Raw genomic sequence first — 18,056 nt, 5'->3', positions numbered from 1 at the left:
TGTCACTGAACTGTGCATGTAGAAATTTTTGAAATGGTGTATCTTTGGCTATGTGTATTTTCACCAAAAAAAAAAAAAGGCTGAGAAGTTAGAGAGTTGATATGTTCTGGGGTTGTTAACCAATGTCATAAAACAACATGTGTACTTCTGTTTCAGGAGAAACTATTTGTTCTGTAAGCCTTCACCTGAAGTACAATAAAAAAATAAAGTAATAAAAAAAAAAAATCGCTAAACAATAGCAGCAGTAATAACAACAAAAACAGCTTCCGAGGAAAGGAAAGGGGCTCGAAGAATTTTGTTTGACCCCTCTCTCTGTCCCCCTTTTGTAGGAAAGCAGAAGTTTATCGGCAGTACACACTGTGCCAATTAATCACTAAACTGGGTGCCAAGTGCACACAGGAGCAAGGAGTCAGACAAACGAGGAAACGAAGCTGCAGGGATGTGGAGGAACTTCCCTCCTTAAGGCCAAAGAACAAAGATAGAAGTTGATCCCAGATCTTCTTTTCCAAGTCCAATGATGCTTTTTCTCCTGCTCCATATCTTCTAGAATATGTCTTTGCCCTTGCTAACTTAACAGATAGGTTCTCAGGCACTAGCTTTGTTATGGGACAGGTTCTTGAGAATCGAGTATAATTTTAGCAACATTTGCCACTGCAGAACCTCAAAGAGTTCATTTTAAGGAATTTAATCTATAGCTCCGGGCTATGAGCAATTTGACAATTGGCAGCAAATAGATAAAGAGGTCAAATAAAAAATAAGACTGGAGAGGCAGGCATGGAACTGATGGTAAAGAACCTTGAGTGCCAACTAATGAGTTGGAATGAATATACCAAAAAATAAAAACAAATAAAAAAAACCTTGTTGCCGTCGAGTCAATTCCGACTCACAGTGACACCACTGGATGGTGTTGAACTGCCCCATAGGGTTTCCAAGGAGTGGCTGGTGGATTCAAGCTGCCGACCGTTTGGATAGCAGGCGAACTCTTAACCACTGTGCCACCAGGGCTCCTGGAATAAATATACTAGTTATTTAATAATCCTACCTGTACCTAACATATGCCCTATACACGGCAAGGTGAAATCTCTAAGACCTAGACAGTAAGGAGATAATAAGGTTTGGGGGTGTGACAGTATCAAAGTATCAGTCCAATATACCAATCAGAAAACAAACCACAAGGAAAGGAAAATATAGCAAAGCACTCATTTTGCATGGTAGAATTAGTTGGGGGGAAAAAAAACCCAGAAACATTAAGTATAAATCCATATAAGACACATTTATCATTCTGAAAAAAATACCCTCTGAAAAGAAATTAGGGTTATTTTTAAGTTAAATCTTCTTTTATGTTATTTTTATTACAGCCTTAGTAGTGTTCTTCCAAAAGATGAATTTAATAGATGATAAAATGCAACTCTCTCACCCAGGGCAGATGGTCAGTATGACATCCTAGGATTGGTGGCATTTATTAGTACATGTTGAAGTTAACAATAAGAAAAATTAATCGATTATTAATATCCCTCAAGGTAGAAAGTATATTCTCAAATTTAAATAAACAAGTTAAAAAGTCAGAAAAAAGTCTCCTAAAAGCCAAAAATCTATCTAAAACTTTGTATTTAGATTAAAGACACAAATTGATAAGAAAAGAAAGTCTAGGTTGTTTTTGTTTATTACTCCCAACAGGATAATTTCATATTTTTTTATAAAATCACTTGCTTTGCTACACTTTAAAAAGGGAAATTAAAAACTAAGATAAGTTAAAATCTTATAAATACATAACCTTTACTTTTTATATATCTAAGCATGGAACTTCCCAATGCTTTAAAAAATCTAAAAACTTAAGACGTTTGACATTTACAATGTCAGCATGAGTGCATCTGACATGCCATTAAATCAAGCAAATCAACTCAATACAATAATTTCTTTATTATATCAAAAATTTAATTGTCCCGATATTTATTTTCATCAGATAGCTCTTTTAGCCCTACTTTTTGAGCCTAAGTGTGTATGTGTGTGCATGCATTGCATGCATGTGTGGTTGCATGTGGCAATAAACTGATAGACACATTCATTTACTCTGGTTCTTAGTCTCACTGATTTCTTGATTTTTTTTTGTATAATCAGAATTAGCACAAATGAAGGTAAACAGTCTCTAGGAGATAGTTCTCAATTTCTTAGGAAAAAAACCTTTCAATTATTTTGTAATTTTTTAACTCTTGGAAAAGATTAGAACAATGGCTTATTACGTACCATAATCTGTGATTTTACAGGACACCAAATACAGCTCTTTCAAGTTTTGTCCTTCCTTTGCAATGACCTCCACACACCTGAAACACACACAAAAAAAAGGTTAGTTACACCAATGCATTTCAAGTTAAATTAGCAAGGGCTTGGCCACCACTCTAACAGGAAGAGGTCAGCGTTTGATGAATGCCACAGCTCTCTTCTCTCAACAAACCTCTTTCAAGGTGTTTAAGGAAAAGGTATTCTATTCCCTGCTGTAAACTCAAGTGCTCCAATATCTAAATGACTTTAATTAAATACATTTATGACTAGTGCATCTTTTAAAACCAAAGAGCTGGAAAAGAGATATTCCTATAAAAGTAATGGTACATTTGGTTATAAAAGACTAGCAAACTTGTGCTATAGGATAATATATATATATCATCTATACAATGAAATAATATAAAAAATAATTACAATGAAACCATAGAATATACATGGGTGGTCACATAGGTGTCTGGTAATATTTATTGCCTGTAGTTCAGTAATTAATGATGGAGTCTGATAACACAGAAGTATACATTTTTGGGTGAAATTTTATTCAACATAATACCAAAATATATTTTAAAAACCTATAACTTCTATAGACTAAAGATGAAAAAACTTCTGCACACATAAGATCTTTAAATCTTTTTACATTAAATTTTTTATCCTTAAAATCTAAAATGAATTATTGCATGGGTATAGGCTATTTTTATAATATAGATATGGAAATATACAATTTGAAGTCTTTTCTGGTTTAAGTTAAAAGGTTTTGAATAGTGCACTCTGTTCTAATAGCCCTAGCAGAACTTGTAGTACGGAAGTAAATGAACTTTAAAAATAATGATTAACAACACTGTCCATTTTGTGGCTCGGTCCTTATAATATCAGAAAAACCTGTATAGTCACACTGACACACAGGCACATGCACCCTTCAATGCATTCACTGTTTTAATCTTCATAAATAATGGTTAGGTAAAAGGGTAAAAGCAAGAAGAGTCATTACCCTTTTCCAGGAAGTAAGAATCAAGTAATGTGATACCTGTGTGTATAATCCATCAAAAAATTACTCAGTATTCATCTCTTTCAGATATTTTATTTGCTCTCTGGCTTATTTGTAGGTATCTTCATAAAATGTCAGGATATTTTATATAATTTCATTCCATACAATTCATTATTGAAGGTTAAATTAGTTAGAGGGAAGACCTTTTTCTTTTAAAAATATTTTTATACAATTTTGTTTTAATGGAATGATAAACATTTTAAATTTTCTCAGAATAACTGAATAAACCTTCTTTTGGGCTATTAAAAATAATTTATGATAAAAATGGGTACTTTTCTATGTCTATATAAAAAACTATCAAAACAGTACACACTGCAATTATGATTGAGATAGCTTAGTGTGAGGGGAAATTTTAAAACCTAATTTCATATGTCATTTTGCTTTAATACAACATTTAAGTAAACTCATAAAAAAGGATAAAAATAAAAATGAAGTATTACAGACAACAACCATGATGTATATGCAACTTTAAAATGTAATTTTCACATGCTAAGAATAAAAATAAAGGCCTGGATGATTGCAAAATCCTAAATAATTTTTTTTTAAACTCTGACATCAAAGATGTACATCTCACTGCTCTCCTCAATCACTACCAAGAAAACTCAAAGATCCAATATTTTGTGTGACCACCACAAAAAAATAAATTGGTGCAGAAATAATGTTCATAGCATTAATTGTATTTTGTTCTCATACACTATGCAAATAGTTCAAGATCACTGATTTTATATTTGATTATGAAAAAACTCTAAACAAATGTAATACGATATTTGTGTTCCTTCTACTTGATTCTAATATTAGATATGCTATAAGCACATATGAACTTTCAAGTCATACAGAACTACAAACAGTAAATAACACAAATCAATTCCACTGTACAAGTCAAAACAAATGCAATTTCATAGGCAACAAGAACTGGTTGTCATATAAAATAAAAAAATTAATCACTGGATGAAGATGTTCCTAAAACTAATAAAAGGCCTTGAGCACCAAGGTTCCTCCCTATATGCCCAAGAAAAGTTCCGAAGTGCAGATGATTACGAATGGGCATTGCAAAATTATTTAGCTTACTCAAGAGGAAATGCAATAGCCAAGAGATAACAAATGATTAAGGAGTAGGCAGTAAGTATCTTTCAGACAAAAGCAGAAAGAAAAATTATAAGAGAAAAGCACTTTGCTTTTACAAAGGATCACCTAGACTTTATGCCCTGCTTTTTTAAGTTTGGTTACATAAGATTTTCAAAATACTTTTAATTACTCTGTAACAACAGCCACTGTGCCAAAAGTTATACATAACATAGAAATATTATCCAAATAAAGATCCATAAGAAAAAATATGCCTTGGAAGATTTGTAGCAAAACTTAATTTTAAATCATTCACAGGTGATATTTGACAAGAGAAATCTCAAGTTTTGTGAATCTGGGCAGAAACTTTTAATATTAAAAACATGAAACTGAATGGTTCAAATAAATAGCTAAAATAGCTATTGTTTTGAGGACTGAAAATGGAAGTGGTTTGTGTTATGCTGTTACTGCAAATTGGACAAAATGGAACACCACATCATGTCCATGGCTACTGCCTGAAGCACTGTAATTTGTCTTAGGTCTAGTTTCTCAGGCAGCATGTGGTGATAGCAGGTCATGATGAGAGACCATGGGTGGTGACTGTCCTTTCCTCCTGAAACTTTCCGAATGCATTCTAGAATACATTTGCAGGAAGTACCCTAACATAACAAAAGTCTGTGGACCACATTTACTCTAAACAATTCTACTATGTTTTACAGAGTCTTGGCTCTTTGTCACTATCTTTAGTGTATAAACATCAGAGCATTTCCCAATTCACTGTATAGTATGTATGCAGAAAACAAAGAAAGTGCTAAATCTTAGCAATTGTTTAAACATTTTGACTACAAGCACTCGTATAGGTTCTTTAAAGGGTATTTTTAAATGGTAGCCAGTAAAGGAGAAAAATGTTTGTAGAGTGGTAATCTCTGAGTTCCCCATGCCTCTGCAGTTTGTCGTACTGTGGGGGCTTGCGTGTTGCTATGACGCTAGAAGCTATGCCACTGGTATTCAAATACCAGCAGGGCCACCCATGGCGGACAGGTTTCAGCTGAGCTTCCGGACTAAGACAGACTAGGAAGAAGGACCTGGTCAACTATTTCTGAAAAAAATTAGCCAGTAAAAACCTTATGAATAGCAGCGGAACACTGTCTGATATAGTGCCGGAAGATGAGTAACTGAACCAATAAGCAACATCATGATAAACGGAGGACAGACTGAAGTTGTCAAGGATTTCATTTCACTTGGATCCACAATCAACACCCATAGAAGCAGCAGTCGAGAAATCAAATGACACATTGCATTGGGCAAATCTGCTGCAAAAGGCTTTTTTTAAGTATTAAAAAGCAAATATGTCAGTTTAAGAACTAAGGTGTGCCTGACCCAAGCCATAGTGTTTTCAGTCGCCTCATATGCATGCGAAAGCTATGAATAAGGAAGACGGAAGAAGAATTGACGCCTTTGAGTTATGGTGTTGAAGAATATTGAATATACCATGGACTGCCAAAGGAACAAACAAATCTGTCTGGAAGAAGTACAGCCAGAATGCTCCGTGGAAGCGAGGATGGCAAGACTGCGTCTTACATACTTGGGACATGTTATCAGGAGGGACCAGTCCCTGGATAAGGACATCATGCTTGGTAAAGCAGAGGGTCAGCGAAAAAGAGGAAGAGCCTCAATGAGATAGATTGACACACTGGCTGCAACAATGGGCTCAAGCATAACAACGATCATGAGGATGGTGCAGGACAGGGCAGTGTTTCATTCTGTTGTACATACGGTTGCTGTGAGTTGGAAGCGACTCAACAGCACCTAACAACAACAACAGTCTCTGAGCGAGAAGGAGAATGATAGAACCAAATGCCACATTTAGAACCTTTGCTTCTCCATCCTCTCTCCTATTCGCAGATACCACATAGGAGAATATTCATTAATCCTAGTGATAAGGTCCCTAGGGGCAAGCCAAGAGTCCCTAAACTCAGAATCCCGAATTCAAATTGTTCCCATTCCCCACCCCCACCATCTCAAAGAACAAACCTCAGAATAGCATATGATCAACATTCTCTAACAGTCAGTACCCTTAAAGATTTCCTACTTCATGCATGACAAAGGAGCTATAAAACTCAAAAGGATAATATATCTTTATAAAAAATAAGAATCTATGATTATTAAGGAAGAATTCATAATTAGGGAAAATGATGGGGAAAAATCCAGAATAATATTATTAAAATACCCCCATGAACATCAAACACAATTAGCCCTATTAAATTGTCTTCTCTGGTTCTGAGAAGTAAAGGGAGACATGTCTTAATAAGTGAGAATTAAGAAGTGGAAGACATAGACTCCAGTCTCAGCTCCAGGGAGCCACAGAAAACCATCTACCTTCTTTAGAGCCCTACATCCTCATTCTCTATAAAATGAGGGTCTATATAAAACTTTTCTCCAAATCAAATGTCCTAGGTTTATTTAAATATACTTCAGTTTATTCTGGATTTCCACCCCTCAAATAATTTCTTGCTTTTATGTTTCGGAAAGTTTCTGAAGAGAATTAAAAAAAAAAAAAATTGCTACCACTGTAAATTCTTGAGTAACAGCTGTTGAGTACATATTTAAAAACTCCTTTAGCATACAGAAAAGGGACAGAAAACCTGTGCCAGAGCATCCAGAATTATTTTGACAATAATGTAATTTTATGTTCACTTGCTTTTGATAATGCTTTAAAATGTACCCGAAATAGTTGATAAAATTTGAAAAACAACTGTAAGCTATATAGGATTTTAAAAAAAGAAGAGAAGGCATTACTTAGTTTCAGTGGAGGGAAAATCTGTCTCCTTAGCAATAGATTCTTAATCACCTGATTTATGTGAAGGGTAAAGGTTAATGAATTAAGCTGTGTAAGCTTCAAAACTATCAAAGGAATTCAAAAGAGCCTTGAATTATGGACAACAATGGCCCGTTCTACATACATACCAAATTTTTATGTTTTTTGTCTCCAACTCAAAGGCTGGAACGTGGCATTAGTGACAATTGAAAAGAACTAATGAGGAAATATGACTACATTGCTTGCAAGAGGAGTGTCCTAGGAGACCTTGTTACTGTTTGTGATGTACTTCAAACCCAGAAGAAGCTAATTGGAACTGCCAGACAGTGGTTTGCAAATCTCACTTTAAAGGACAGGCTCAATCACCTTAGAGGTGTGAAAAGAAATGTCCCCATTAGACACACATTAGTATGTGGCTTGGAGAATTTCTAAATAAACTTTAGGATGTGCTTTCCTAAGTCACTTTTATATTTGAATAATAGATATATCTTTAAGCTGAGAAAAAAATGCAACAAGACAAAAACAACCCCATAGAGTTAAAACAAAAAGTACGAAGAGTGCCGTGATGTAATAGACAAATAAGGGCAATCGGGAGCTAGGCATGTTTAAGGTTGAATAAACATGTAGATCAAACCTCAAAAAGACAGAAAAACAAACAAATCATAAAAGGGATTTATCTGGGAGTTTTAGCAGTAGAGCCTCACTGTCTTCATTTCTTGAACCTAAGCAAGCCACTGTCTGTTGTATGGATTGTAAGTGGGTAAGGCATAAAAAACTGCAAAAACAGAAACACAAATGAGAAAGGATTAAAAAAGGTTTTACCAAGAGCTAAAGAGAGTAACAAGTAAGCAAACTTAGTCCGATTCTGTACTGCGAAAGCTCATCCCGACTAACTCATATACAGGTCATTTAAATGACAGCAGAGGCCACCAAAACACAATTTGGCATCTTACAGAAAGAATAATGATATCAGATTGATTTTTCTAAAGCCTCACATTGAGTTTTACTGAAGAATAATCCAATCACAGTGCAGCAAATGAATGGGCATGATTTACAGGTATATTTTGCTTTCAAAAAATACACTATATAAAGGATTTCTACATACAAAAAAAAGATGAAGTTACAGGTAAGCATTTACAAGATGAATCAACTCAAGAATTTATTAATAGTACATTTTCCCTTATACATTTGAATACAATTTCATTAATGAACATTCCATTTATAGGTACTTTTTTTAGTTACATGATACCTTAAGCTTATACAAATGGCATGCACTAGTTATCTTTTTCTCTTTAAATCAAACAGCTACACATAAATAAAAAATGAAATATTACTTGTGGAAAGTGACACGTGGTATCAAAGTGCTATGTCCAGTGCCCTCTGTATTTTATGGTACACATTCTTGTAAATTTTATTCTATCCTATTAAAAACACTGTAGCAAATATGCACTTAAGTCAATTTTTTATGTAAACATCTAAAGGTATTTTCAAAGAAGAGATGTTCAATGTTCAGTGTAAGCAAGATTTTTTTTTTTTAAGGTAAATTTGCAATTAAAATGCTGAAGTGTTTTCTCAAAGCACATTCTTAATATACTACAGGGGCAAAGACTAGGAGTGACAAGCAAAATGTCACCAGTTTCACCAGTTACCAACAATTATCTTGGGACACTCATTAAGTTCTCATTTACCAAATGTAATTCTCTGGAAAGCCCATATCTCATTAGTGAATCTGAGATTAATTTAGTCATTTGCTACTTAAACAGTGGAGAATTAATGCCTATTTTGCCATATAGATAATGAAAGCTTACACAATAAAATAGTAGTTTATTTATTTTAAAATGAGATGGGACACAATAACTGTTCTATAAACTGAAATGTTACTGAAACTTAAGTTCTACGGGTTTGAATCTTTGCTGACAGAGGTGTTACACCTTTGAGGGAAAGGAGGAGGGAGAAGATGTAGTCACTTGCTGATTCTTTCTGGACCACCCACTCCCTAAAGGTCTCTTACATTAGAGGCTTCCTAACTGGACGGTAGGTAGGACTAAGCACTGGAAAAGGGGCAACTACTGCACAACAGCAAAATAATATTTTTTATTATATTTAAGAATAACCGTCACACACCAGCTCTCCAAAAGTATTTTGTTTCTTCATTTACATAGCAAAATACGTTTTAATTTAATATGAATGCTTTTAGAATACTTTAACACAGACCAACTAAAGCTGTTAAAATTTTTTTTTTCTAATACACATTTTCTTTCATGGTTAAAGGTTTTTCCAAAGTGGGAAAAAATGAGCAAACTAACAAACTTATAATAAACCTGGTTCTAGCTTTAAAATTTCAGATCTATTTATCCAAAAGTCTTGCTTTTAATTTTAGCCATTGTTCTATTCTTTTGGCATAATGACATCAACCATTATATAACAAGTTGAGCTAACCTTTTCTAATCATTCATCAGAATATGCAAGAAACAGGAAAAAGGTTTTAAACTTCTATTTCTTAATTCAAAAATGTTTTCACCAGTGCAAACAACGTGTTAGAAACACTGAAAGATATAATCAGAAAGCCACATTATTATAAATTTATGTACATAATATTTATAACCTTGATGGATCGGCATCTACTTATTTGTGTTGTTATTGTCAATATTAACGTTCATACCTAGGAGCAGAAAAACGCATCACTGTCTCTATATCTACTAATAATGAACTGAAGATAGTCAATTTCAGGATCAAAAGAAATGAGAAAATGAAAGAGGGAAAAAATGTAAAAGAAAGGTTTCCCAGTTCAACAATTTATTCATTCCTCGATAGGAAAGAAATGCAGTTACTATGAAGTATGAAAAGTTAAAAAACCTCCTCTTTCCTCTAAGCTTTTTGAGGTTCCATCAATTTCTAGACAGTAAATGTAGAGGAATCCAGAAACTGCGCGATTTTGATACATTTAAGACTGGTGCTGTCTTTATGATATTCTGGCATATTTTAAGATAGAAAGCAGAAGAGGAAATTATAATACCCTACATGCAACAAAACTGAGTGGCAGCTAGAGTGCAGGCATTTGAAACAAAACAAGACAAAAAAATAGGAATATAAAAACTTATAAAATAACATGTATTGTAATTTGTCAGTGGCCATTATTTTCCTTACAATATGTCAGGCAAATTCTGGTAAGCGCCCAAAACTCTCCTTCACCAACATTAAATAAAAGCTTCAATAGTAAAGTTTGAAATATTTCAAAGAAACTTGTTAAACTTCTGAATAGCTAAAATGAATGTGAAATTACACTACACAAATGGGAACGTTAAGTGGAATATTAAACATATAATTAATGACTATCTCCCTGCCCACCCTTAACCCTTTACCCTAACTAATATAAATATTGATGTGAAAGTCTCCGTTCAACAGACATCATATATTTTAAGCTTGCCTTTAATATAAAATGGTTAAGACTAAATTATTTTAGTGGAATATAAAAACACCTAGAAGATGAGATTTCAGGCATCATTCATGAAAGAGTTAAGCACTTCCTTAGCAGAAGACAGCCACGACTCAGCTTTGTAGTGACTAATTGCCTCTTTAACCCTTGTACTCTGGGAGCTGGCCTGTGCTTCAATACTGGTTTTGTGATGCAGCCAAAGACTGATGTTCAACACAGACCTCCCATGACCTGCGTAGCCAAGGAGTTAACTCAGACAAGATGCTGACAAAAGGTTTCCTTCTCACTTGGGAAGACAGAGAATCTCTTTTTGGATAAGCCAAATTCTCAGAAGACTATAAAACATAGGAGGTAAAGGCAGTTTATAAAAGTCAAAAGAATGGTTTCACTTTAACTAGCAATGATTCAAAGTATCCCAATGTACCATTCAAAGTTTTGTTTGAGAAATGGTTTTAGCAATATTTAAAAAAATATTTAAAATGCAGGGAAGAGGGCACCTAATTTGATATCTCTGAAAGGTTATAATTAAATAGCTGTAATAAGATACAAAGGAAAGCTGGTCGATGTTCTCCATTCCAAATGTTTCCCATATGCTTTAAGCATTCATACTCAGGAAGCCTGCACTTTGTCTTTTTTATTTTTTTTAATTAATAGAGTGTAAGTTCTTAGAGTAGTTTTAGGTTTACAGAAAAATTATTTCTCATTAATTTTTAGCTTAGTAACTTTCTGGCCTGATTAAAAACTAATAAAATAATTTTGACATGGTGATTTTAAGTAGAGATTATATACAAGTAATTAATCCTGCAATTAGGAGAATGAAATAGTCAAGGTTTCTTGTTAGTTTTTTTTTTAAAGAGATGAGGAAGGAGTTCAGATTAGGGAGTGGGAAAAGTGCAGGCAGTGGAATGAAGTAGCCCAGATACGTACCCAGTAAGAGAAAATGAGGATGATCACGCAGACCTGATGAAGGCAGGCATACTATGTAAATTTGACCTTATTGATGCTCATCTGGATTGAACTCTGAACTCTTTGCGGATTAAGGATCATCACTGCTGAATACATAAAACCTGCTTCCAAAACTCTGGGACTGCCATTGTTTTAATCTCACTACTCCCATATCATTACGTATTAACGTTCACATCAGAGGTGAAATAATCTCTGCGCTAACACTTACAGGAGAGACAGGCAGCAGTCATGTTTTGTTGTTTTGGTACATGTTTACACAGAGAGATAACTTTTTACTTAAAAAAAAAGAAATAACATTCATGCTTTTTTTTAAATGAAGTAGTCCACGTATTTCTATAAATTACAAGAGGCATCAACCAAAATTTTTCTTACAAAAGTTATGTAGTATATATATATATTTTAAATCTCAAAAGAAGGATGAAGGCCAATTTCAGTTAATTTTTATGAATTTTAATAACAAATCCTCCATATTTTCTTCTGAAATAACATTCAATTAAATGCAACAGATAAAATTTAGACATTCCAGAGAAAGACTTTTGAATCTTGTTTAGCATCTCTGGCTACCAGGCCAGCTCAGTGATTACTGACATTAAAATGCCTGTTTGCCTACAAAATATACTTCTAGAAGATTCTTTCTAAACTCTATAATTTTTCTATCAATGCAAAGACTTGATTATAACAATTTAATTTATAGCCAAAGGAGTGTGTAGTATATATGTGTGCATGTGTGTATATTTGTAAATATAATTCTTAAAAAAATGTTTTTCCTTTACCAGTATTGTTTTTGAATCAATAAATATATAATTGTTGTAAATGCACTAAATAAAGGAATTTTGCAGCTCAGGCCCTGAAATGCCATAATCACTGAAATCCAGGTTGCTTTAGTTGGACTAGTCATCAGTCTATCCCTATGAAGCAAAAACACATCTCTCTGCTCATAGGAAGAGTGGTGGAAAGCTAATGAAACCAGTGTGTAAGACGGATAGAAACCATGGGGGGGAAGCAATACCCATTTTCTCCTTGTAGAAGCTGCAAAATCAAGATGGTCAGTTAGCATGGGGAAGGGAGAAGACACATTTCACTATTTGTTTCAGACAGTGGGTACCTCTGCAGGCAACATTACATCTGACAGCCAGCAGGAACAAGAAGCACTCCCAACCCCAGCACTCAGCTTTATGTTATTCTAAACAATAAATCAAAATGAACAGGGCATCTCTGGCATATTTCTAAATACTCCACTGTTATCATAGTTACTGTTCTGTCTGCATAATCAACAAACTATGTAGCAAAATGGAGTAACAGTTTTAAAAATTCGGCTCTATAAAGAAAATACTTCTGTCAAAAGGAATGAAAGATTGCATTCTGGTATTGTGAGGAGGAAGCAAGACTGGGTGTTGGTGGGATATGGTTTCTGATTATCAAAAGTGGTTAGTGGAATAAAGAGGCAAGAGTAGTGCCCCAGTTCCTGGCATTTGAAAGGGATGTCAGGTAAATGTGTTTGGAGTCAATTTGCCAGTTTTGTGCTTTTAGAGGTCCTGAGGGCATCATGAGTTCTGCCCTGATAATGACAGAATTTTATAAAAAAAATAAACTTAGAGCATAAATTCTCTTTTCTGATCTTTTATTGAAAGGTAAGCATAGGGTTATCAGATACACAACACACATAGGCCAACTGGCAACATTTGGGGCTTTAGGAAAAGTAATAACATGTCATACTTAGAAAATGCCATGTCATACTTAGAAAAGGGTGAAGGAAAATATAAAGGGTAATAATATAACCGTGGTGGCATAGTAGTTAAGAGCTTGGCTGCTAACCAAAAGGCTGGCAGTTCAAATCCATCAGCCACTCCTGGGAAACCCTGTGGCACAGTTCTACTCTGTCCTATAGGGTCGCTATGAGTAGAAACCAACTCGACAGCACCTAACAACAACAACAATAATATAACCAAGTCAGTGAAAGTGATATATACTCAAGGAATCAGTGGTTGAATTAGTGGCTGGAGTTAAGGTTGTGGGGAGAATACTGTAAACTGGAAAAGGAAGAAAAACAAGACATTCATATATTTTATAATTATTGACAGTCTAAATTAATTTTATCCATTCATCTGTCACTAGAAATGCATACAGAACTATAAATACTTGAGAGACGTAAGGAAGGTGAAAAATGTGGGTAGAAAAATGATAAAGTGAGGGATACATTCACCAAGAAAGAATTCAAACAATTCAGTCCTGAAAAGCTTCTACAAGTGGGATAAGATTCTCGAATAAGCTTTCAAGGAGCCAAAGTAAACTGGGAACACGATTATACATAAGATTCAAAATATCAATGAGTTAAAAAAAAATCTGATGTTCAAAAAATGCTACAAAAAAGAAGACTAGATATGCTTGAGGTACTTCTGGGAAAAGGCTAAAGTTTCAAGAAAGTATCAAAATATTCTGTATCATTTAGAAGATTTTCTCCAACTGTGAACTTAATCCACCAGTAACTGGCCTCTCAAAACAGTAAAAAAAAAAAAAAAAAAAAAAAAAAAAGACAGAGAAAGAAGAAGAAAGAAAAGTATATTGTACATGGTTAGTAACAGAATATAGTAACATAATATAATAATAAAACATAGATGACATTTAGCTACATCAGAATTTTACTAAATTTTAATGTTTCATGTACAAAATCAATCAGATATTAGTAATGGAAATACGTCAGATATTCAAATTGTGTGAGTGTGTGTGTGTGTGTGTGTGTGTGTAAAGGAAAGCCCTAGAGTTGGAAAAGTAATTCAACTTCCCTAAACCTCTTCTGTAAAGTGGAAGCTGCAATACCTACTTTCAGGGATTTTGTGAAGGTCACATTTCTTAATGTTTGTCAAAACACTTCCTCATTCAACAAACACTTACTATGCCCCAACCATGTGGATACAAATATGGCTAAGACAAGTTTCTTCCCAGAAGGAACTCACAATCTTGTCAACTTTAATATCTTCCACACAAATAAGACAGGATTATCTAGACTAGTATTTCCTGAGTGCATTTCTTAAGAAACAAGTATTTACAGGCTTTAAGGTTGAAGGAAAAAAAAGTATGGTTTTAAGTTTATGTTAAATCAAGTCAGATTTTGTTCTTAATAAAAAAATTCATGTAAAGCACATAACAGCACCTGGCATACAGTAAGACATTAAATGTTAATTATTATTATTTAGGCCTTAGCACAGAATCCGGCACATAAAAAGTATCTGTAGTAGGCAGAAGGACAGCCCCCGGCAAAGGTCTTAATCCTTGGAATCCATAAAAGTTAGTTTATATGGAAAACAAGCCTTTGCAGATGTGGTTAAATTAAGGAATTTGAGATGGAGAGATTATTCAGATTATCTGGGAGGGCTCTAGATGCAATCACAAGTGTCCTTACAAGAGAGAAGCAGAGGGAGATTTGACATCAACAGAAGAGGAGAAAGCAAGACAAGACAACCACTAAACAGAGACAGGATTGATGCAGCCACCCACAAACCAAGGAATGCCAAAAGCAGAAAGAGGCAAGGAATGGATTATTCCCTAAAGCCTCGAGACCTTGATTTAGGCCCCGTGAAACCAGTTTTGGACTTCTGGCCTCCAGTTATGAGACAAACAAATTTCTGTTGCTTTTAAGCGATCACATTTGTTCTAATTTGTGACAGCAGCCAGAGGAAACTAATGCAGGGCCTAATAAATATGTTATTAAGTTAATCAGTGAATTTCAAATGTGGCACAAAAAAATTTGATTTAAAAAGGTAACAAACTGATTGCAATTAAGAAAATGCAATCCAAAAAGAATTTTAAGTTGTGAAAGAGATAAAAAAAGAAAATCTATACTTAAAGAATGCTATCATATCTTTGGCTTGAATTAGAATAAATTCAGAAAAGGTACATATTATAAACTTTTTTTAGAATAAAGACCCATTTTTCCTCAAAATTTTATGATGGAAATTTTCAAGCATACCAAAAAGATGAAAGAATTCTGCAGTGAAAACCCATTACCCACCACCTAGATTCTAACATTGTCATTTTGCTATACCTGCTTTATCACAGACGTATGCATCTATCTCTCTATCCATCCCTTTCCATCTACCAATTTATCTTATTTTTTGACGCATTTCAAAGTAACTGCAAACATCAGTACATTTCACTTCTAAACACTTCACAGGCACGTCATTAACTAGAATTCAGTGTTTGTTAATAGTTCTTTTTTTTAAGGTAAAATTTAATTATTGTTTGCATTATGAAAGGAACAAATCTTACATGCAATCAGTTTTGACAAATATATATATATACCTACCTTGACTCCCTATCAAGACCAAGACTATTCCTGCACCGCCCTTTCCAGTCAATGCCCACATCCATCAAGACAACTACTGTTGTGGATGATTTGCTGTCTTGTTCTACCAGAGCTTAGTTTTGCCTATTCTAAAATTTCATATAAATAAAACCATACAGTACGTACTCTTTTGTGTAAGGCTTTGTTACTCAGCATAAGGTTTTGAGATTCAACTACCTTGTGTCATTATCAGTAGTTTGTACCTTTTCAACTGTGGAGAGATATTCCATTATATAATATTATATCCCATTCGATAACATTACGAACAGTGGAAATTCCAGAACACTCAATTGTGCTCATGAGGAACTTGTACATAGACCAAGCAGCGGTTGTTCGAACAGAACAAGGGGATACCACTGAGTCGATTCTGACTCATAGCAACCCTACAGGACAGAGTGGAACTGCTCCATAGGGTTTCCAAGGAGCAACTGGTGGATTCGAACTGCCAACCTGTTGGTTAGCAGCTGAGCTTTTAACCACTGTGCCAGCAGGGTTCCAAGAGGATACTACATGGTTGAAAATCAGGACAGGTGTGCGTCACAGCTGTATCTTTTCACCATACTTATTCAATCTGTGTGCTGAGTAAACAATCCGGCATCAGGATGGAAGTAAGACTTGTTGCAGTGGCAACGGTTGTCGGGGCGGCAGAGACAATAACCAATGCCACAACTCTTACAGAGAAGTGGGACCAGGAGGGTCACTCTGAGGAGTCGAACCCAGCTTCTGTCCCAGGAGTTTATTTTATAGTCAATACAGCAAACAGTGAAGCAAATAACAGAACAATGGGCTTTGGGTGAATAACAATAAGTTACGGGCAAGGGAGGAGGAATTCAGGTAAACAAGCCAATCAGTAACGGGTTTGGAAAAACAAGTCGTGACAAGTCTCAACATGTTGGGGACAAGTCTCAACATGTTGTGCAACATAGAGGCCTTTATACATCCATATTTTAATGGCACATATCCCCACAAAGACTCATTAACAACCTGCAATATGCCGATGACACAACCTTCCTTGCTGGAAGTGAAGAGAACTTGAAGCACTTACTGCTAAAGATCAAAGACTACAGTCTTCAGTATAGATTACACCTTAACATAAAGAAACAAAAATCCTCACAACTGGACCAATAAGCAACATCATGATAAACGGAGAAAATACTGAAGTTGTCAAAGATTTCATTTTACTTGGATCCACAATCAAAACCTATGGAAGCAGCAGTCAAGAAATCAAATGATGCATTGCATTGAACAAATCCGCTGCAAAAGATTTTTTTTTTTTTTTATTGGTGTGCTTTAAGTGAAAGTTTACAATTCAATTTAGCCTCTCATACAAAAATCTATACATATATTGTTATGTGACCCTAGATGCTCTCCCTATACTGTGACAGCACACTCCTCCTTTCTACCCCGGAATTCCCGTGTCCACTCAACCAGCTCCTGACCCTCTCTGCCTTCTCATCTCGCCTCTGGACAGGAACTGCCCATTTAGTCTCATGTATCTACTTGAGCTAAGAAGCACACTCTTCATGAGTATCATTTTATGTCCCACAGTCCAGTCTAATCTTTGTCTGAAGAGTTGGCCTCAGGAATGGTTTTATTTTTGGGCTAACAGAGAGTCTGGGGGCCGTGTCTTCCGGAGTCCCTCCAGTCTCTCAATCAAACCATTAAGTCTGGTCTTTTTACTAGAACTTGAGTTCGGCACCCCACTTTTCTCCTGCTCCATCAGGGACTCTCTGTTGTGTTCCCTGTCAGGGTGGCAAAAGACCTCTTTTAAAGTGTTAAAAAGCAAAGACGTCACTTTAAGGAGGAAGGCACGCCTGACCCAAGTCATGGTATTTTCAATCACCTCATAAGCATGCGAAAGCTGGACAATGAATAAAGAAGACCAAAGAAGAATTAATGCCTTCGAATTGTGGTGTTGGGGAAGAATATTGAATATACCATGGACTACCAGAAGAACAAACAAGTCTGTCTTGGAAGAAGTACAGCCAGAATGCTCCTTAGAAGCGAGGATGGCAAGACTTTGTCTCACATACTTTGGACATGTTATCAGGAGGGACCAGTCCCTGGAGAAGGACATTATGCTTGGCAAAGTGGAGGGTCAGTGAAAAAG

The 18,056-nt window shown here is 35.0% G+C and overlaps 1 protein-coding gene across 1 annotated transcript in view; it reads right to left on the bottom strand.

Annotated features, from left to right (window-relative positions):
- Positions 1–18,056, bottom strand: part of FBXL17 (F-box and leucine rich repeat protein 17) — a 567,698-nt gene that overhangs the window by 175,852 nt on the left and 373,790 nt on the right. The window contains exon 7 of the mRNA XM_023732005.1: positions 2,245–2,321. Within this exon, the coding sequence (XP_023587773.1) occupies positions 2,245–2,321 (77 nt within the window). The remainder of the gene's footprint in view (positions 1–2,244; positions 2,322–18,056) is intronic.

The sequence above is a fragment of the Trichechus manatus genome, unplaced genomic scaffold, assembly GCF_000243295.1.
Source record: "Trichechus manatus latirostris isolate Lorelei unplaced genomic scaffold, TriManLat1.0 scaffold00047, whole genome shotgun sequence".
Classification (NCBI taxonomy): domain Eukaryota; kingdom Metazoa; phylum Chordata; class Mammalia; order Sirenia; family Trichechidae; genus Trichechus; species Trichechus manatus.
The sequence above is the reverse complement of the archived record's forward strand: the minus strand, read 5'-3'. Positions and strand labels throughout refer to the sequence as shown.